The sequence below is a fragment of the Piliocolobus tephrosceles genome, chromosome 5, assembly GCF_002776525.5.
Source record: "Piliocolobus tephrosceles isolate RC106 chromosome 5, ASM277652v3, whole genome shotgun sequence".
NCBI lineage: Eukaryota > Metazoa > Chordata > Mammalia > Primates > Cercopithecidae > Piliocolobus > Piliocolobus tephrosceles.
In genome coordinates, this window is record NC_045438.1 from 136,806,754 (window position 1) to 136,827,864 (window position 21,111).

Sequence of the window (21,111 nt, forward strand, 5' to 3'; positions counted from 1 at the left end):
CAGCTAGGACAGCCGCTAAGGACGCTCTGTTCTGCCTAGCTATGTTGGCTGTGATGGGGACACCTCCATTCAGCCAAGTAGGATTGGAAACTTCAAAAGGTACTCTCCTAAACCAAGAGAGCTGTGAGGAAATCAACACAGTAAATACCAAAGTATAAAACCAGATGAGAAGGCCATGTAGAGATTTCTGGGTTGAGGATGAAGTAAAGCTTTGTCAGTTTTCTGGGCTGAAAAGGTTTCCTGGGCACACAGGACGTCCAGCCCTCTCCTATTCATCCTGCCCTAGAATACCCCAGCCTAGGAAGCTTTGGGTTGGCCTCAACTCAAGACCCATGAAATCCTTACCGTTCCCAGAATTTATTTGTTCATTTTCTCTCTGTGTGTGTGTCTCTTTCTCTTTATCCACACCCACCCCATCCCTGCCGCTGCAACACACACACCTTGGATGCTCCCTGATGATATCTGGTTCTTTCAGTGAGGCAAGCCTATCCCTAGAGTTCTTCTCCCATAAGACCAACCTATATATATATCATCAACCTAACCCATCAACCTAACCCATGTCTCCCACATCTCCTAGCACCATCTTGCTGGTCTGAAGCAAGCTTTCTTTTTTCTTTTCCTTTTTTTTTTTTTTTTTTTTTTTGAGAGGGAGTTTCACTCTTCTCGCCCAGGCTGGAGTGCAATGGTGTGATCTCAGCTCATTGCGAGCTCTGCCTCCCGGGTTCAAGCGATTCTCCTGCCTCAGCCTCCCAAGTAGCTGGGATTACAGGCATGTACCACCACATCTGGCTAATTTTGTATTTTTGGTAGAGACAGGGTTTCTCCATGTTGGTCAGGCTGGTCTCAAACTCCCGACCTCAGGTGATCCACCCAACTTGGCCTCCCAAAGTGCTGGGATTATAGGCATGAGCCACCACACCTGGCCCTGAAGCAGCATCAAACAGATGCTGGCAGCTGGCTCTGCCCCTTGGTGAAGCTTGGATGCTTCGCTGATTTTTTTTTTTTTTTTTTGAGATGGAGTTTCGCTCTTGTCACCCAGACTGGAGTGCAATGGCGCGAGCTCAGCTCGCTGCAACCTCCGCCTCCCAGATTCAAAGGATTCTCCTGCCTCAGCCTCCCAGGTAGCTGGATTACAGTCATGTACCACCATGCCCGGCTAATTTTGTATTTTTAGTAGAGATGGGGTTTCACTATGTTGGTCAGGCTGTTCTCAAACTCTTGACCTCAGGTGATCCACCCACCTTGGCCTCCCAAAGTGCTGGGATTACAGGCGTGAGCCACTGCACCTGGCCTGCTTCACTGATTGTGTTCTTGGGACGTCTTAGACCTTATCCCAATATTAACCTCGTGTCTCCAGGTGAAGAACTCTACCTTGGCTGGTCCTTGGAGCTTATCTCACCCTCATTGCTGTTTTTAGACTAGACCCAAGCAAAAACTTCTCTGAGGCTGCAAGGTTTTGAGTCCCAGTGAACACTCAGCCTAGCCCTGGTTTCCAGGCTGCAGGACACACCCAGACAAGGAATATCTGAACCTTTTTCTCATTCAGGAACTCATCTCCCTCAGTTTCCCCATGCTTTCTCTCACATTCATAGTGGGGCCAGCACTTTGCAAAACAGCAACATTCCTTCACTTAGTGGGCCTCAGGCTGGAGGGGCATCAGAATCACCTGGAGGGCTTGTTGCAATACAGGTTACGGGTCTTAAGGATCAGTAGCCCAGGCCCAAGAGGAGTGTCTGGGGACCAATTTTACAGGAGTGTCTTCTACACCCAGGCTCAGAGAAGACCCAGAATGTGACAGACGCCCATACCAAGAGCAGAATGGATGAGCTAAGAACATGGCCAAGCCTAGCACAGGCCAACTTGGCACCGCCACCCTGGCTCTGAGTGGGGGAGAAAGTCTAGGGCTTCAACTGGAAAGCGGCACCCTTGACAACATCAAGGATGGGTTTGTGTTTATTTACTCAGAGCAGGAGACAACTGCTGCCCTAAAAGCTCCTCTTATCTCAAGTGTTTATTTTAATTCTTTCCCTGAAGTTTCTTAGGAAACTTCCTTTTCAAAGTCCCACCCTTTCAAGATTAGAGCTATGTAAATAATATACACAGAGAAGAAGAGAGTGGGAGAAACACTTGAAAATGTTAGCAGTGCTTGTTGTAGTGAAGAGCAGCCAGGAATTGTTTTTCTTTTCTCTAGTTGCCAAATTCTTGTCTCGTGATTAAAGTATTTTTATAATAACAACAAAAAAAAAAGATGTTTAAACAGAAGAAAAAATGCAAGCTATCTTGGTTGCGCCACAAAGTTGAGATTTCTGCTTCTGCTTTGGCTAGAGAGTGAGGAGAGGCAGAACGTGGTAGGGGGCTGGCCTCAGGAGCGTAATGACAAGACAAAGCAAAGTGGAGTGAGGATGACAGTTCCTCTGAGCTGTCCCCTTCTGTCCTGGTGCCTTCTGAGGCCTTAGGCCCGGGGAGTTGTTTATTTTTACAGAGTCCTGGCTAACCTGATGAAGATGAGGGTGACATGGCCCACACCCCATGGCATTTGTGGGATGATGCAGGAAAACATGAGTTGGATGGTAGAAATGTCAGAAGATTTGGAGCTAGGGAAATGATCATATCTTAAAAGCCCAATCTGCATAAAGAGAGGTCCCAAATGAGTGACTACAAGGCTTTGTCCTTAGGGTGTTCCCTCTAATGTTTTAAGAGCAAGTTGGATGGCCGGGCGTGGTGGCTCATGCCTGTAATCCCAGCACTTTGGGAGGCTGAGGTGGGCAGATCACTTGAGTCCAGGAGTTCAGGACCAGCCTGGGCATGCAACATGGAGAAACCCTGTCTCTACTAAAAATACAAACATTAGTAAGCTAAGGTGGTGCACACCTGTAGTCCCAGCTACTTGGGAGGCTGAGGTAAGAGGATGACCTAAGACTGGGATGCAGAGGTTGCAGTGAGCTGAGATGGCACCACTGCACTCGAGCCTGGGCCACAGGGTGAGACTCTGTCTCAAGAAAAAAAAAAAAAAAAAAAAGAGCAAGTTGGAGGAAGACAGAGAAAAAACTGGTTTGCATGTGCTGATGACAAGGAGGTGGGAGATGAAGTTCACAGACTCAAAATTGTTGCAACAGCCTAGACAGCTTGGCCCAAACCAGAAAAGATAACATTGAACAGGGCCAAATGCAAAGGCCTATATTTAGGTGAAAAAAAAGAAGTGTATATAGTTGAATGTTGTCTTCTTTCCTTCCATCTTTTTTCCCTGCTAATCTGTATTTTCTAAGTTTTCTGCACTGGGCCTGTATTATTTTTATAATTAAAAGTTACTTTAAAAACCAAATATGACCAAAACAGCTACCCACTTGTGTGACTACAAGTTAATATATGCCAACTCTGAGAAAAGTGTCTGTAAATCCAGAGTAAGCCAGTGGGCCCCCTCTGCCCCCACATTTTAGGGGCACATGAAAAAAGCAAGAGTCACAGGAAGGTAAAGTATTCAGAGAACAAAGACTTAGGGAAAAGGGGTGAAGAAACTGGGAGGTTTTGCCTGAGGAATGAAGACACCAGGCTGGTGTCTGCAAACACCTGAAGGCCTGTGGTGTAGGACACAGGGAAAGCAAAAAACATTCCAGCTGCTGATGACTACCCAGCAACGGACAGGTGCTAGAATGGGGGCAGACGGATTCTGCAACAACGACAACTAACAGTGATGACCAACAATGGACTGGGCAGCCTCAGGAAGTATTGAGCTCTCTGTTACCAAGTGTTCCAACTATGTGGGACCAATGCTTGCTGGAGATGCTGCAGAGGCCTCAGTGCCCAGTGTCAAGCAGGCTAAGAAAGCCTGTACAGCAGCTTCAGGAACCTAGCCATTTGGACTCAACCAATGATTACCTGGAACTTCCTCCAGGAGGTGAGCCCTGCCCGCCCCCCCCCCCCCCCGCCCCCCTCAGTCCCCTCCTGGAGCTTGGCATCTCTCTCACCGTGGGGATGAATTGAATTTCATAGGCATCCACAGGGCCAGGAGCCGGGGTCCACTCTGTCCGAACTGTTGTCTCCTCCAAGAGATGCATCCTCATGCCCTCAATGGCTGGCACCTCTGCCCAAGAGAATGGGGTAGGAAAAGCTGGTTACCACAAGGCAACCATCCCCACCCACAGCCCCTTTTACTCAGGGACATCCAAGAGGCCCATCCCAACTCCCACTCCTCTCTGCTAGTGGAGAATAGCTGACAGAGGGCTGAACGGGGCTTGGCCGCCTTCACCTTCTCTCCATCATCAGGAGCACAGAATCTCCCTAAATCCAACTAAATGGGCCCCAACCTGCTCCTCAGAGATCTGAAGGCCAGTCCTGCCCACTGGCGAGCCCTGCCCCTGTGGTTCTGCTGCCCCTGGTGGACACTGGCTCCTCCGAATGACATGCCCTCCCTCCACTCTTCCTCAGGCTCAGATCTTCCCCATGGCTTCTGTTCACAGAATCACAGCCCCAGAGCACACTGGGGAAGGCTGCCTGCTCACCTTCCCCGCAGTCTTCGCCAGCATACCCATCTTTGCAGACACAGCTGCCATCGTGACACTCTCCTCGGCCACGGCAGTCCCCTGGGCATGTTTGGATGGCACAGTCAGGGCCTCGGAAGCCCTCTACACACACACACTGGCCTGCCTGGCACAGTTCCCGGGGTCCACAGCCTCCAGGGCAGGCGCTGGCTGGAGGCTCTTCCTGCCCGCAGTCCTCACCGCCATAGCCCACGTGGCACATGCACACTCCCTGCACACAGCGCCCACGTCCCCGGCAGTCAGCCGGACACATGCGGGTGGCACAGGTGGGGCCAGTGTAGCCTGGGTCGCACAGGCAGCGCCCCTCCTCACAGCGGCCCCTCCCATGGCAGTTGGAGGGGCAGGTGCGGATGCTGCAGTCCTCACCCACGTAGCCTTCCCAACAGATGCACACACCGTCCTGGCACACGCCGTGCTGGCTGCAGTCATTCGGGCACTGCCTCACACCGCAGTCCTCACCAGAGTAGCCGTCCTCGCACACACAGCGCCCATCTATGCACTGGCCGCGGCCTCGGCAGCCCCCGGGGCAGCTGCGCGTGCTGCAGTCTTCCCCTGAGTAGCCTGCGTCACACACGCACACGCCATCCTCGCAACTGCCGTGCCCACGGCAGTCCCCGGGACAGCGACGGCTCCCACAGTCCTCGCCGGTGAAGCCCGGGTTGCACACGCAGCGGCCATCCACGCAGCGCCCGCGCCCGCGACAGTCGCCAGGACACGCGCGCGTGCCGCAGTCCCGGCCTGTGTAGCCTGGCCAACACACGCAGCGGCCACTCTCACAGCGGCCCCGGCCACGACAGTCTCCAGGACAGCTGCGCACACCGCAGTCCTCGCCGCTGTAGCCCGCGTTGCAAACACACACGCCGTTCTCGCAGCGCCCGCGACCTCTACAGTCACGTGGGCAGGCGCGCGAGCCGCAGTCGAGTCCAGTGTACCCTGGCCAGCACACGCAGCGGCCATCCTCACAGTGGCCCCTTTGGTTGCAGTCGCCAGGGCAGCTGCGCACGCCGCAATCATCCCCGCTGTAGCCCGTGTCGCAAATGCATTCGCCGTCCTCGCAGCGCCCGCGGCCCCGGCAGTCCCTCGGACATGTCCGCGTGCTGCAGTCCTCGCCTGTGTACCCGGGCCAGCACACGCAGCGGCCGTCCACGCAGCGCCCGCCCTCACCACAGTCCCAGGGGCAGCTCCGCGTACCACAGTCCTCGCCAGTGTATCCGGGGTCACACACGCAGCGCCCGTCCTCGCAGCGTCCCCTCTGGCTGCAGCCCCGAGGGCAGCTCCTCACCCCACAGTCCTCCCCAGTGTAGCCAGGGTTGCACACGCAGCGCCCATTCTCACAGCGCCCCCTCTGACTGCAACCGCGAGGGCAGCTCCTCATGCCACAGTTCTCACCAGTGTAGCCTGGATCACACACGCAGCGCCCATCCTCACAGCGTCCCCTCTGGCTGCAACCCCGAGGGCAGGAGCGCTGGCTGCAGTCGGGGCCTGAGAAACCTGCCCGGCACACGCACACGCCCTGCACGCAGCGCCCACGGCCTTGGCAGTCCCCGGGACAGGATGGCCAGCCACAGCTGGGGCCAGTGTAGCCGGGAAAGCACACGCAACGACCACGGACACAGCGACCCTGATCATTGCAGTCATCTGGGCAGGAGCCCGAGGCTGAGGGTGGGGAGGAGGGAGGAATATCAGCATCTGTGGGGTCTGAGCAGGTGGGCCCACCCCAGCCTGGCTCACAGGAACAGGTGCAGCGGCTCAGATCAAACACACCATGGAGACTGCAGAGGGTCCGCACATCTGTCTGACCTGGAGTATGAGAGAGAGGCAGGTCTCAGTCTCTTCCTGGCAGAGAGGCTGAACCTATATAGTGCTCCTATGTGCAGGTCCCCTAGCCAGGCCAGCCTCATCTCGTGAGGCCATGTCTGCTCCCAGATGCTAATATGTGTAATGTATGCAGCCTCTCAGGGCCCCCGTGTATGCTTTAGTTGACATGTAGTCCAGCTCTGCTCTCCAAGTTGTGTTCTGGGCTGCATCCACACCCCTAAGGGTGAGGCAGCAGTGCCTTCTTCTAATTCATACCAAGGACCTTTATGGACTAGCAATGCCCACCCCACCCTAACACACCTCTCCACCCTCTTCTGTGATGACCTGCTCACCTGTGCCAGCCTGGGCAGCAGTAGGACAACATCCCCCAGTGCACTGTTCCTTGAGCCCCTTCACCAACTCCTCCAGGATCTCTAGCCGGACCCTCAGGGCCTGCACCTCTGAAGCAGGGACTGGGGGCTCAGTGCCTGGGGGACAGCCACAGCCAGTGGAAGGGGGCAGGTTAATGCGGTGGGTGAATACCACCTGCTTCTCCCCTCCTTCCACTGTGTGCTCATAAAGCTGAGAAGAGGGGCTTCCCCCTCCTGCCCCCACCGTGCGGCCCCCTGGCTGGGGAGGGGGCCGGGGGGCTGGCAGTGTCACATTGGACCGTGAAGAGAAGGGGCCTGCTCTGGCTGTGCCCAGTAGCACCAGGAGAGTCAGGCTGGAGGTTAGAGCATACTGGGCTGGCATCATTCAGGAGGCTGCAGGGAGAAAGGGCAGGTATGAGAGCAGCTTCAAAAAGAAGGAGACAAAATGAATCCTCCAGCACATACCCACAGTCCCACCACCCACAAGTAATCTACCCAACTCACATGCATGTAAAAATTCACATTTAGCCCAACCCTAAAGGATACCCTCCCTGGGAAGTCTCTTCTTTACCTCTCTGATATCATTTAGTTACCCTGCTCCTCACCCCCTTTTCTACTGTGTTCCCCTACACTGGTTTTTTGTTGTTGTTGTTGTTTGTTGTTTTTTTGTTTGTTTTGTTTTTGAGATGGAGTTTCACTCTTGTGCCCAGGCTGGAGTGCAATGGTGCAATCTCAGCTCACAGCAACCTCCGCCTCCCAGGTCCGAGTGATTCTCCTGCCTCAGCCTCCTCAGTAGCTGGGATTACAGGCATGCCCCACCATGTCCGGCTAATTTTGTACTTTTAGTAGAGATGGGGTTTCTTCATGTTGGTCAGGTTGGTCTCGAACTCCTAACCTCAGGTGATCCGCTCACCTCAGCCTCCCAAAGTGCTGGGATTACAGGCGTGAGCCACCGTGCCTGGCCCTACATGGTGTTTTGTTTTTCCCACAAGCACTACAAGCTCTCACCACTCCAAGGGCCTTTGCATCGTGTGTTCCCTACGTCTGGGATGCTCTTCACTCTGCTCTTAAAGTCTGGCTCCATCTTCAAATCTTAACTCCCAATTAGGGCAGTCTTCCATTACTCTCTATCACAAAATCCTGTTCCTGTTCTTCATGGCATTTACTGCTGCCTGAGTTATCTGTTTACTTGTTTATTACCTTTCTCTCAATACTAGAATGGGAGCTCCATGAGAACAAGGACCTCATCTATCCCAGAACTGCTGTATACTTGTGTCTGGCACATCAATGTTCTGACACATTAATGTTGAATGAATTAGTGGATGAGTACCTAGGGCCAATCCTTCCCCAAACACCTGGATCCCAGCTCCTACTGTCTTCTAAGAAACCTTAAAATGTAGATTATCCTCTCCCTCTCTCTCTCACTTTTTTTTTTTTTTTTTTTTTTTAGACAGAATCTTACTGTGCTGCCCAGGCCAGAATGCAGTGGTGCGATCTTGGCTCACTGCAACCTCTGCCTCCTAGCTCAAGTGATTTTTCTGCCTTGGCCTCCCGAGTAGCTGGGATTATAGGTGCCCACCACCATGCCCTGCTAATTTTTGTATTTTTAGTAGAAATGAGGTTTCACCATGTGGGCAGCCTGGTCTCAAACTCCCGACCACGAGTGATCTGCCCGCCTCGACATCCCAAAGTGCTGGGATTACAGGCATGAGCCACCGTGTGACCTCTTTCTCTTTTTAGTATTGAGACAGGATCTTGCTCAACCCCCTGGTTAAGGCTGGACTTGAACTCCTGGGCTCAAGCCATCCTCCCACCTTAGCCTCCCAGGTAGCTGGGATTAAAAGCATGAGCCACCACGCCTGACTTCTCTCTCTTTTTTATTCAACTCCTCACTCTCAACTGGATCCTTGCTCAAATATCTCTGATAGAAAACAAAACAAACAAACAAAAACACCCCTCTTCCTCAAGACTTACAAGATCAAATATCAAGACTTATTTTAAAGGTGCAAGGATAGACAGATGAAACAGAATAGGGTCCAGAAACAGGCCCACACATATGTGGTCACCTAATTAATGGCAAAAGTGCCCCTGCAGTTAAGAGGAGAAAGGATGGTATTTTAAGTTACTGGTGCTGGATCAATCCAATATCCCTAAGTAAAAAAAAAAAAGCAAAAAAAAAAAAAGTCATTCTCCACCTTATGTCTGATATACCGAAATAATTTGAGATGAACCCAGGACCTAAATATGAAAAGTAAGGCAATATCTTTCATAGCAGTATCTTACAGAAGAAAGAATTTCTGACCTTGGAGTAAGCAAGATTTCTTTCTTTTTTTCAAGACTGAGTCTCGCTCTGTCGCCCAGAGTAGAGTGCACTGGTGCTATCTCAGCTCGCTGCAACCTCTGTCTCCCAGGTTCAAGTGATTCTCCTACCTCAGACTCCTTAGTAGTGGGGATTACAGGCATCTGCCCCCACACCCGGCTATTTTTAGATGGGGTTTCCCCATGTTGGCCCGGCTGGTCTCAAACTCCTGAACTCAGGCAATCTGCCTGCCTTGGCTTCCCAAGTGCTAGGATTACAGGCTTGAGTCACTGCACCCAGCCTCAAGATTTCTTAAGTAAAACACACACAAAACCTAACCATAGGCCGGGTGCAGTGGCTCATATCTGTAATCCCAGCACTTCGGGGGCTTAAGTGGGAGGACTGCATGACCCCAGGAGTTGGAGACCAGGCTAGGCAAGACAGTGAGACTCTGTCTCTACAAAAAACAAAAAGAATTCGCTGGGTGTGGTGGTACATCTGTAGTCCCAGCTACTCAGGGGCTGAGGAGGGAGGATCACTTGAGTCTGGGAGGTTGAGGCTATGGTGAGCTGTGAGCATGCCACTGCACTCCAGTCTGGGCAACAGAGCTGACACCCTGTTTCAAAAAATAAAAAAAAAAAAAAAAAAAGAAGAAAACAAAACAAAACAAAATTTCAGGTCATCAAATTACATCATTAAGAGACTAAGAAGGCTGCTGGGTGCGGTGGTTCACACCTGTAATCCCAGCACTTTGGGAGGCCAAAGCAGGTGGATCATGAGGTCAAGAGTTCGAGACCAGCCTGGCCAACATGGTGAACCTCCATCTCCACTAAAAATCCAAAAATTAGCCAGCTGTGGTAGTGGGCGCCTATAATCCCAGCTACTCAGGAGGCTGAGGAGGAGAATTGCTTGAAACCAGAGGCAGAGGTTGCAGCGAACCGAGATCATCACACTGCACTCCAGCCTGAGCAGAAGAGTAAAACTCCGTCTCAAAAAACAAACTCTGAAAAACAAAACAACAAGCCAAAATCAGGAAACCCAGTTTTTTAAATTGGCAAAAGACAATGGGTACTCCAGAAAAGAATACAGCCAAAAGGTCAATAAACATTTTATTTATTTTACCTGGGCTCAAGTGATTCTCCTGCCTCAGCCTCTGGAGTAGCTAAGATTACAGGCATGCACCACCATGCCCACCTCATTTTTTTGTAGAGATGGAGTCTTGCTCTTTCACCCAAGCTGCAGTGCAGTGGCGCAATCTCAGCTCACTATAAGCTCCACCTGCCAGGGTCAAGCCATTCTCCTGCCTCAGCCTCCCGAGTAGCTGGGACTACAGGCACCCGCCACCATGCCTGGCTCACTTTTTTGTATTTTTAGTAGAGATGAGGTTTCACCATGTTAGCCAGGATGGTCTCTATCTCCTGACCTTGTGATCCACCCGCCTGGGCCTCCCAAAGTGCTGGGATTACAGGCCTGAGCCACCACGCCCAGCGGTTTTTTTTTTTTTTTTTTTGTAGAGACAGGGTTTCACCAAGATGGCCAGGCTGGTCTCAAACTCCTGACCTCAAGTGATCCACCTACCTTGGCCTCCCAAAGTTACTGGGATTACAGGCATGGGCCACCACACCCAGTCTATTTCATTTTATTTTAAGATAAACTCTACCTCAGTCACCCAGGCCGGAGCACAGTGCCACAATCACAGCTCACTGCAGCCTCAAACTCCTGGGCTCAAGTGATCCTCCTGCCTCAGCCTCCAGAGTAGCTGGAACTACAGATGGGCATCACCATGCCTGGCTAAGTTTTAAATTTTTTGTAGAGATGGGATCTTGTTATGTTGCCAAGGCTGGCCTTGAACTCTTGGCCTCAAGCAATCCTCCTGCCTCACCCTCCAGAGTAGCTGGGCTTATAGGTGTGCGCCACTGCACCCAGCTCCAAGAAGCATTTTAAAAGATGCACAAAATCACTAGTCATCGGGTAAATGTACATTAAAACCACAATAAGATGCCACTAAATATCCTCCAGAATGCTTGTCCCTCTTCAAAGAGGCTGTCGTTGCACAATATTGGCAAGAATGTGAAGCAACTGGAATTCTCATCTGTTGCAAGTGGGAGCATATATTAGTGCAAACACTGGAAAGTTGTTTAGTAGTATCTGCTAAAACTTATAGTCTATAACCCAGATATCTATAACTAAATATCCAATGGGAATGACTGCATAGTTCTTCCAAAAGATGTAGACAATAATGTTCATGAGATTTATTCCTATATTAGCCAAAACTGAAAGCAACTCAAGTGTCCATTCATAAAGTGGATAAATAAATTGTGCCAGAGTCATACAATGGAATACTATACAGCAAAAAAAAGAAAAAAGAAAAAAAAAAACACCCTATTGCTACATGCAACATGGGTGAATTTCACACACACAGTGCTGAGCAAAAAATACCACACACAGAAAGAGAACACTCTTATACTCTTATATACCATTCCTGAAAAAAAAAAAAAAAAAAAAAACAAAAAAAAAAAAAAAAAACAAAGAAAGAAAAAAAGAAAGAAAGAAAGAAAAGAAAAAAGAAAACACTCTGAATGACGTCATTTATATGATGTTCAAAAACAGGCAGAGGCTGGGTGTGGTGGCCCAAGCCTGTAATCCCAGCACTTTGGGAGGCCAAGGCAGGCGGATCACAAAGTCAAGAGATGGAGACCATCCTGGCCAACATGGTGAAACCCTGTCTCTACTGAAAATACAAAAATTAGCTGGGCACGGTGGCATGCACCTGTAGTCCCAGCTACTTGGGAGGCTGAGGGAGAAGAATTGCTTGAATCCCGGAGGTGGAGGTTGCAGTGAACCAAGATCATGCCACTGCACTCCAGCCTGGCAACAGAGCGAGACTCTATCTCAAAAAACAAACAAACAAACAAACAAACAGACGAACAAAAACAAGCAGAGTTAATCTTTACTTTTAGAAGATAGGATAGAATTACTTGTAGGGATTATTGACCGGAAGGAGTCATATTTCTGGAAATATTTTGTATCTTAATCTGGGTGGTTACATAGATGTATACATATTCAGAAATTCGTTGAGCTGCACACTTAAGACTTTTGAATTTTGCTGTATAAAAATTGAACCATGGCTGGGTGTGGTGGCTCATGCCTGTAATCCCAGGACTTTGGGAGGCCAAGGTGGGTGGATCACTTGAGGTCGCGGGTTCAAAACCAGCCTGGCAAACATGGTGAAACCCCGACTCTACTAAAAATACAAAAAAACATTAGCTGGGCATGGTGGCAGGTGCCTTGTAATCCTACTTGGGAGGCTGAGGCAGGAGAATCGCTTGAACCTGGAAGGCAAAGGTTGCAATGGACTGAGATCATGCCACTGCACTCCAGCCTGGGCAACAGAGCGAGACTTCATTTCAAAAAAAATAAATTAAACCTTAAAAAACCTTTCCCCAATCTCACACCCCCTCCAGCCACCACATATTTCTCTCCTCTACTTCATGGCCACAGTTGTCAAGATTTATCTGTATTTGGTGTTTCCATTTCCCTATAGCCCATGCATGCCTCAATCCACTCTACTCCCTCCAACCCACCGAACAGCTCCCTCTAAGGCTTCCCAATGACTTTGGTGCTACAAAATCTAAGAGATATTTGTCTTCATCTTGCTTGACCTTCGACTTCTCTCAAAATCACTGGACACAGTTCACCGCATCTTCTTCTTCTTCTTGTTTTTTTTTTTGAGATGGAGTCTCACTTTGTCACCCAGGCTGGAGTGCAGTTACACGATCTCCGCTCACTGCAACCTCTGCCTCCGAGTTCAAGCGATTCTCCTGCCTCAGCCTCCCGAGTAGCTGGGACTACACGTGCCCGCTACCACGCCTGGCTAATTTTTTATTTTTAGTGGAGATGGGGTTTCACCATGTTGGCCAGGCTGGTCTTGAACTCCTGACTTCAGGTGATCTGCCTGCCTCGGCCTCCCAAAGTGCTGGGGTTACAGGCATGAGCCACTGCGCCTGGCCCTTCTCTTTTAAAACATTCTGTATCCACGCTGACCAATATGGTAGCCAGGAGGGATATGAGGCTCTGCAACACTTGAGATGTGACTAGAATGACCAAGTAACTGAATTTTATTCAGTATTTTTAAAAGCTCCCCAGATGATTGTAATGTGCAACAAATTTCTACTAAATTAATAGACCTGCTGCTCTAGTCATCCACGTGGTACCTTCATCCAGACTCATGACTTCAATTTCCAAACTATACACCAACTTGTAAAACACTCCCGTCATCTTCCTGTCACTCCACGGCAATATATCCACCTGCCTACTTGGCATCTCCACTTGGGCACCTCAAATTCACCATGCCTGTAACTGAATTCATGGTCACTTTCCTGTATCCCATTCCCTCCCAGAATTCCCCATTGAAACTCAGGGCCCCGCCATTCATCCAGCTTTACAAGCCAGAAACCTAACAGCCCATTCAATGCCACCATATTTCCTTGTATCTACCTGTATTTTCCCATAAACGTCTCTTTAATTCATTTCCTTCTCTCCCACTTACCTTCATTCTACTCCAAACTTCGATCCGCCTCTTGCCTGACAACTGCAACTGCCTCCTGGCTGCAATTTTTTTTTTTTTTTTTTTTTTTTTGAGGCAGGGTCTCACTCTGTCACCAAGGCTGGAGTGCAGTGGTGCAATCATAGCTCACTGCAGCATTGACCTGTGCTCAAGCAATCCTCCCACCTCAGCCTCCTGAGTAGTTGGGACTACAGGTGTGTGCCATCACGCTCAGCTAATTTTTAAATTTTCTTTTTTTTTTTTTGTAGAGACAGGATCTTTCTATGTTGCCCGGGCTGGCCTTGAACTCTTGGGCTCAAGCAATCCTCCCACCCCAGCCTCCCAATGTGCTGGGATTACAGGTGTGAGCCACTGTGTCCAGCCCTGACTCTTCCGTTTGCTTACACCCTTGTCCTCTACAGTCTCACAAACGCAATCAGGATGTCCCTCTCTTCAAAATGCTTCAGTGCCTCCCTTCCAAATTCTCTTAGAACACTGACAAACAGCCCTACCATCATGTGTCCCCTGCCCCCACTTCACCTCCCATAACATTTCCCTCCCTCCCTCCATTCCAGCCCCACTGACCTTCAAGTCCCTCACATTCTCTGTGCCCATCCCCAACCCCAGACCTTTGTATATGCTCTTCCATCCGTGTGGAACACTGTTCCCTTCTCTCTTGGCCTTCTCATCCTTCAGGTCTCAGCCTGCCATTTTTTTCACAGGGAAGTTTTCCTGACCAGGTCAGGTCCTCCTACCATGTGGTATCACAGCATCACACCATTCTCACTTGTTAGCATTTATAACAGTTTGCAATCATATATAAATAAATATTTTTTTTATTTTTTGAAATCCAAAATAATATATAAATATACTGTGAGATTATTTTATTACTTTCTTGCCCACTAGACTATAAAGTCCATGAGGGCAGGCATGGCACCTATTTTTCTTTCTTGGCTGCTGTATCCTTGCATCTGGCACATAAGTGGTGCTCCATAAATGTTTACCGACTATGTGAATGAATGAAAAGTTCAATATAAACACAGGACTAGCATTAAGGCTGGAACCAAGGGCAGGACCAAGGTCAGGGCTAGGACCACGGACAGTGTCTGGGACTGGAAGTTGGTTAGACACAGTCACCAGGGCAGAGGCAGAATCAGAGGCCAGGCCAGGGGAGATCCTGGCAGGACCAGATGGTACAAGCACTTTGGAAAACTGTTTGACAGAATCTACTAAATGTACTAAAGCTGAACATATGCAAACCCTATGACCCTGCAATTCCACTCCTAGGAATATACCTAACATAGCAGTACTGCTCATAATAGTCCCAAACTGTGAACTACCCAACCATTTCACATTAGTAGAATAGATTAAATAAATTGTGGTTTATTCACACCGTGGAATAAAATAAAGCAGAAATGAACTATAGTTATATGCAGTAGTGTGATGGTTCTTACTAAGATGAGGATGAACAAAAGCCAGACACAGGAAAGAGTATGCTGCATAGTTCTGTTTATGTGAAGTTTGAGGAGAGGCAACATTAATTTGTAGTGCTCCAAGTCAGAAGTATGATACTCTTGAGGGGGCAGTGACTAGTAGCAGCATGGTGGGGGGCTTCTGGGGGCCTAAAGGTGTCTTATTTCTTGATCTGCATGATGGTTACCCAGTTGTGTGTGTTTGTGGAGTTTACTGAGGCAGGGATTGGGGAGCACACAGAGACAAGAGGTGGGAGGAAAGGTAGTAGAGGGGTCCCAGGATGAGACAGGAGAGAGGGCTATGGCGAACAGCAGTGTGAGGGGCCAGGCAGGATTCAGCTCGGGTGAAGAGTTGAGATGCTGAAAGGTGCCCAGTTCCTCCAGACCAGAGGCTGGGGAAAGGAGGAGGGTAGGGTGGGTGTGGAAATGCTGACCAGTGAGGAGTGGGGGATGTGTCACTGGTAGGCGGAGGTGACTGTGACACACACACACCTCCGCCCAACACACACACATCTTCTGGCTTTCGACTCTTAAACTTTTCTCCTGGATCAGAGAAAAAGGAGTTTTCAGGGCTACCAGCCATCACATTCTATTACCAGCCAGCAAGAGACGGAAACGGAGCTGAACAGGGACAGAGTGTTTCCACACCAAGAGGTTCCCCACCCAAGAAAGCCCAGGCTGAGAGGCCTGGCACACAGAGAGCTGCCCTTTCCTGTCCCTCCAGCCCTTCTCTCAGCCTGGAGTGTACCTTTGGGTAAGAGATGGGCTCTGGCTGACCCTCAAATCCTGTCACTTTGTGTCTAAGGCCATGCAAATCACTCCCACACCATGGGAGCGCTGGCACAACTATGTGTACACATGTACACTCACAAATATATTAATGTGTGCTCATCCACAAATACAAATACAAACATACCTGCACAGACACACAAGTCCACCCACAAAACCTGCATCCTTGCAGGTACACATACGGGTGCCCATGCACACATGCACACACACCCAATCTCCCCTTCAGGTGTCCTCCACACCTAGTCATTGGGTGATGCCTAAGAAGGCTGATTTCTTGCTGGCTCCAAGGGCAGCTCTGTGAGTGAAAGAACCTGGATGGTGTGAGAGGAACCAAATAGGAGGCCCTTCCCCAGTGGGGAGCAGCGGACACATGGCCTCCACCATACTTCCCCGTAGCCCTGGAGGCCTCTGTGAGATGTCCAGTGCCCCTCCCCAAATAGTTGGATTCCTCATCTTTCCCGGCACAGTGGGGAAAAGCAGAGAGGGTCTTTGCAGCAGGAAGGAGTGAAGAGAGCTCACCAGCTTTTCTAGAAAGCTGGTGAGACTGGTCTAGAAGAGCACAGCAGCCTCCATTGACCACACACCCAGAGGCTCCTTCCTGATCCCTCCCTGCCCTGTTGCCACCACCCACCCCTCCAGCTCCCCATTCCAGCTCCTGCAAGAATTCTGCTCTTCTCTCAGTACCGGGCAAGCAAAGAATTGGGTGTCTCTTGTGTCTCCCCTTCACCATTCCCCCTGCCACTCTGTCTGGAGTGGTTCCCTGCGGTGTGTGTTTGGGGGGAGATATGGCCTCACCCTCTTGGCACCCTCCCCACAGTTGGAGGGCTGGCAGGGATGGGGGCATCTTCCCAAACTGTGACTCAGCTTCCTGGGTATTCGGTGTCGTAGCCAACTTTGACACTTTGCTCATTAGGGACTGCACAGGTCCCAAGGGGTGGGGAGAGGGGCTGGCTTCCATAAGAGATGTTCCAGAGATGGGGGTTATGGTCCCACCCCCATGTCTCCCTCTGACCCTCCTGCTACACCCCCAGTCGAATCTGGCAATGAGAGGTGAAGGCAGAAGGATTCCAGGAGTGAGACTAAAAAGGGAATGTGGGGGTCCCAGATACTGGGCTGGAACCAGGTGGGAAGGAGGTGTCAGGGAGGGGTAGGTTGGGGAACCCAGATGCCCCTTATTCTGGGGAGCTAATTGGCCTAGGAATGGAAAAATTAAGAGGGAGGATTTCCAGACTCCAGTTGAAAATGGTTAGGGGTGCAATGAGAGACAGGAAGGCAGTTTCTGGTCCTGCACCTAGTGGCCAGGTCTGGAGTGAGCAGAAGGAAGTTTGAAGAATTGAGGTGCTGGGTCCCCAGGGACTTGGAGGCAGGATCAGGGAAAAGAGGAGGGGCTGGAGATGCGGGAAGCAGGGGCGGGGCAGGCAGCAGCTGTGGTGTTTCCGAGTTCCTTCCCAGTAGTTCCTCTCAGTTCCACTTCCAGTTGTTTCTATGCCATTAAATTCTTTCCAGGCGAGATAAGGGGCCCGCCCGCCCCACCCGGGGCGTGTCACGTGTACTGGTGGGGAGGGCAGGGTGAGGGAGAGCGCGGGTTCAGACAGACAGAGGCAAGGGGAGCCTGGAAGGGGCACAGAGTGAAGACGGAGCCCCTGTGCCCCCAGAGGCATCTCTCAGCCATCCCAGCCTTGCTGAACCGTGAGTCATGAGTGCAGAGCTCTGGCCAAGAACAAGTTTTAGGATCCTCTCTGCAGGCTCTGTGTACTTCCCAGACCCAAGAGTCCTGACTGTCCCATTTCAGTATTTCCTCAAGAGATCTCCCAGACCTCCCTCCCTGCAACTCTCACGCTGCCACCTAGGGAGTCCCCCCATTTGGATGCCCAAAGAAGCACCCTCTGGCACCTCCTGGAGCCTGGAGCCCAGAGCCTGGGCTCAGTTGCTCCAGTCCGACACTTGGGATTCCGCAAGCACTTTCCTTCCGAGGTTCAGCTGGTCACCAGTTCAGCCTAGTCCTATCTTCCCGCTAGCCCCAGCACCTCCAGGGCCCAGGGGCTCCCCTCAGCAATAACCACCTCTACCCTGCTTCCACCATCTGGCTCTCGGAGTCTCTCGGTTTGTTCCCAGCCCCTCTCAGTTGTTTGCATCCCATCCAAGCCCTGACATACACCGCCTACCCCAACACACACATACCACCCTCTCCTCCCAGACACTCCTTCACAGGGAGCCTGGTTCCCAGTGAATGCTCCTATGTCCTCTGTCCTGAACAGAAGTCCTTGCTCTGGAAGCACTGCTGAGAGCTCACCTGCCACACCTTCACCTGGGGTGTGGGGATAGGCGAGAAATCCTTTGCCTCTCCTTCTGGGTCTCCCCAGAACTCTGTTCCTTACCTGGGCAACCGGGCAGCTGCAGTGCCTCTGCACCTGCTCTGTCCCCAACCCCGGGAGGGCGGCGTCTCAGGGCAGGACAGGGAAGTCTCCCTCACTTGTCCCCTGCAACAGGGGCTGAGCCACAACCGACTGTGGATCTCGGCAGCGACAGTGAGAAGGAGAGAGGCTGCAGCGAGCAGGGGAGGAGAAGGGGAGGACCAGGATGAGGTCAGGGAGGGGAGCGGAGATAGGGCAGGTCCTCCCACCCCTCCCAGGCCCTCCCACACGCCACCCCTCCTCTTGTCCTGCCCCACCCCAGCCCCCACTCCGTCTAGCATCACTGTCTCACTATACCCTCATCTCAACCCCCAGCCCTGGTCTTACCTCCCATGTCCTTTCCCTATCCCATTTTTAACGCTCACCCTAATTTTTGCCCAACTTGACATCCCCCACCCTTCCTGCCATTTCTTTTTTCCCCACCATTTCCCCACCTGCTGCCCCTCCTCTCTGACCCCAGTGGTTTCCTCTCAGCCTATATCCTTCCTCGTGGCCAGCCCCTTCCCCTCCCTCCCCTATGCTCCCCTCCCATCTCTTCCCAGCTACTGCTCTAGCTTAGATCTTTGGATCACACCCCAAGTCTATCACCCAGCGCTGGCGCCCTCATCCTCTCACCAGTTCTCCCTTGGCAGTCCGGAGCAGGGAGCAGGGGCAGGGGGCAGGAGGCAGGAGGCAATCTCTTTCTCCAACTGGGACTGTCTCTGGGACCCCAAGTCCTCGCCCTGCCCTAGTCCCACCATTTCTTTCTATCTTCTCTGCTTATCCCGTCCCTGAGCCACCCCTGTCTGCTCTGCTCAGTCCCTCTCCTGTCACTGCCTCCTTTGCATTCTCCTACCTCAGCAAATCCCTAGAGAAAGAGCAGGTGAGGCTTAGGCACTGGCAGGGCAAGGGCTTGGGTGAACACTGGGACAAAGAACCCTTGGGGAGGAAGCTGGGGTTGAGGGGAGACAAGGAAGGAAAGCCTGAAGGTTAGGAAGAAGGTTTAGGGTTGAAGAAAGGGCTAGAGGCAGGAGGCAAATATAAGGTTGGGTCACCCGAATAGACGGTGAAGTGGTGGAAAGCAGGGTGGGGGGCTGGTGCCTGGGTGTTGCAGGGTAGCAGCAGCAGAGGCGGGGAGAGGTAGGGGCTGGAGGAAATGGGCACTCTGTCTCCGGTCCCAGGCAGAAGACTGACAGCCAGAGGACAGGGGGAACAGGGAGACAGACACATCCCACAAAAGTCTGTTGGGTGTTTCCCTGGCTTCATCTCCCCATGTGTTGCCCTGACAAGGAGCTGAAAAAGAGACTTTTGCTACAGAGGAGAAATATCCCAGCTGAGTGGGAACCCACTACCCCCAGCTTCACAGTGAGGACTGAGTCTCTCTATCCCGCTGCAAACCTCACCACTGAGGTGTAACTTGGCCAAGTCACAGGTGATAGTGAAAGGGACGTGAAGGAACCTATATGTGCTTGATTCTGCCACATGGGTGGCGGCCCAGGTGTCTGTACACCAGGTCAGATCCCCATGGTGGCAGGTGTGTGGTGTTCCTGGGTCAGGGCGTGCTTGCATTGCATGTGGCTGGGCCAGATGCCTAGTAAGCTCCATGTGGCCAAGGGCAAAGGCACACATGGACTTTCGCGTGGGTGTCCCCGTGTGTGTCCGTGTGTCTGGGTGTGTGTGGCTGTTTTTTTCCTGGCTTTGATGGGGAGGATGAAGTCAGCATCTTGGATAGAGCCAGGCTCAGCTTCCTTCCTCTGCCTTGGCCTGAAGCCCCCAGAGCCAGGAGTAGGCAGCGGCTTCCCAAGGATCTCCTGGCAGGAGGTGGGAGCACAGCAGTGAAAGGATGAGGGAGGGTCTGGAGACAGCGTCGCACACACAGGCCAGAACAGAGTACGAATTTCCTCTGACCCCTTCAGATTTCTGCTTCATGGTCATATCCTTTTTTTTGTGTGTGTGGGCCTATGCCCTATATCCTGGCTTTATTATTTAGGAAGAATGGTCAACATAAGTACATTTGGCACAGAGAGTGGCCAGGGACCCCAAAGAGGAGAGCCAGAGGGATGGTGCTGGGATGTTCTGGAAGGCCACTGTTGGGGTCTCAGAGAGAAAATGTGGGATTCCAGATGTACACAAGCTTATAAGGCATCCGGGGAAGCCACTGGATGCTTGGCAGATATAACTTCAGGTTCTCGAATTATCATTGTTTACTATTTGGTTCACCCTTTGGTTTCCAGGCTTATGGAGAAGCTCATGTCTTATATGTTCACATTTTGTAAGAAAAGCACCAAGCCTTGCATAGTGTAGGTAACCAATAAATGCCAAGTCAACACTGAAATGTGAAAGGACTGGGAGAGAGGAGGGGGAAAGAGTAAGGAGTCCAGGCATGAAGGCAGGGAAGCCCAGTGGTCACAGCTGGGGTTGGCTTCACTGAGGTGTCCTGGGTGTGGGTAGAAAGGTCAGTGTTGTCGAGAACCGTCCACAAGCTCCGGTTGTTCTCTGTATCCTCAGTCCCTGTGTCTTCAGCTCTGAGCCTCCTTCCTTGAATGATCCTCCAAGTTTCTGTCCTGACCTCAGGAGGAAAAGAGATGAAAGACAGAGAAAAGGAAAGGAAAGATAGGGAGGAGAGAAGGCAGACACAGAAGAGTAAGGGCAATTGAGGGCAAGGACCTGAAGGATGAAGAGAGGGGAACAAGAGATGCCAGGGGCGGCAGTCCAAGAAAGCAGTCCCAGAGAGGGGAAAGATAGAAAACACTTGTGCCGGGCTTCCGTTTACAAAACAGTTTCCTACACAGTGCGGGCATTAATCCCACTTTGTGGCTGAGGAAACAGAGGCTCATAGACATTAAGGGTCTTGTTCAAGGGACTAAGTTAGTAGTGGTGAAGGTGGGCCTCACCCAGGTGTTCTG

General features: G+C 51.3%; 1 protein-coding gene across 1 annotated transcript in view; it reads right to left on the bottom strand.

Moving 5' to 3' along the window:
* Window positions 1-7,091, bottom strand: part of TNXB (tenascin XB) — a 45,841-nt gene extending 38,750 nt beyond the window's left edge. The window contains exons 1-3 of the mRNA XM_026448127.1: window positions 6,689-7,091; window positions 4,500-6,338; window positions 3,966-4,081 (exon numbers count right to left, since the gene is read on the bottom strand). Coding sequence (XP_026303912.1) covers window positions 3,966-4,081; window positions 4,500-6,338; window positions 6,689-7,091 — 2,358 coding nt within the window. The remainder of the gene's footprint in view (window positions 1-3,965; window positions 4,082-4,499; window positions 6,339-6,688) is intronic.
* Between the last annotated feature and the right edge of the window lie 14,020 nt (window positions 7,092-21,111).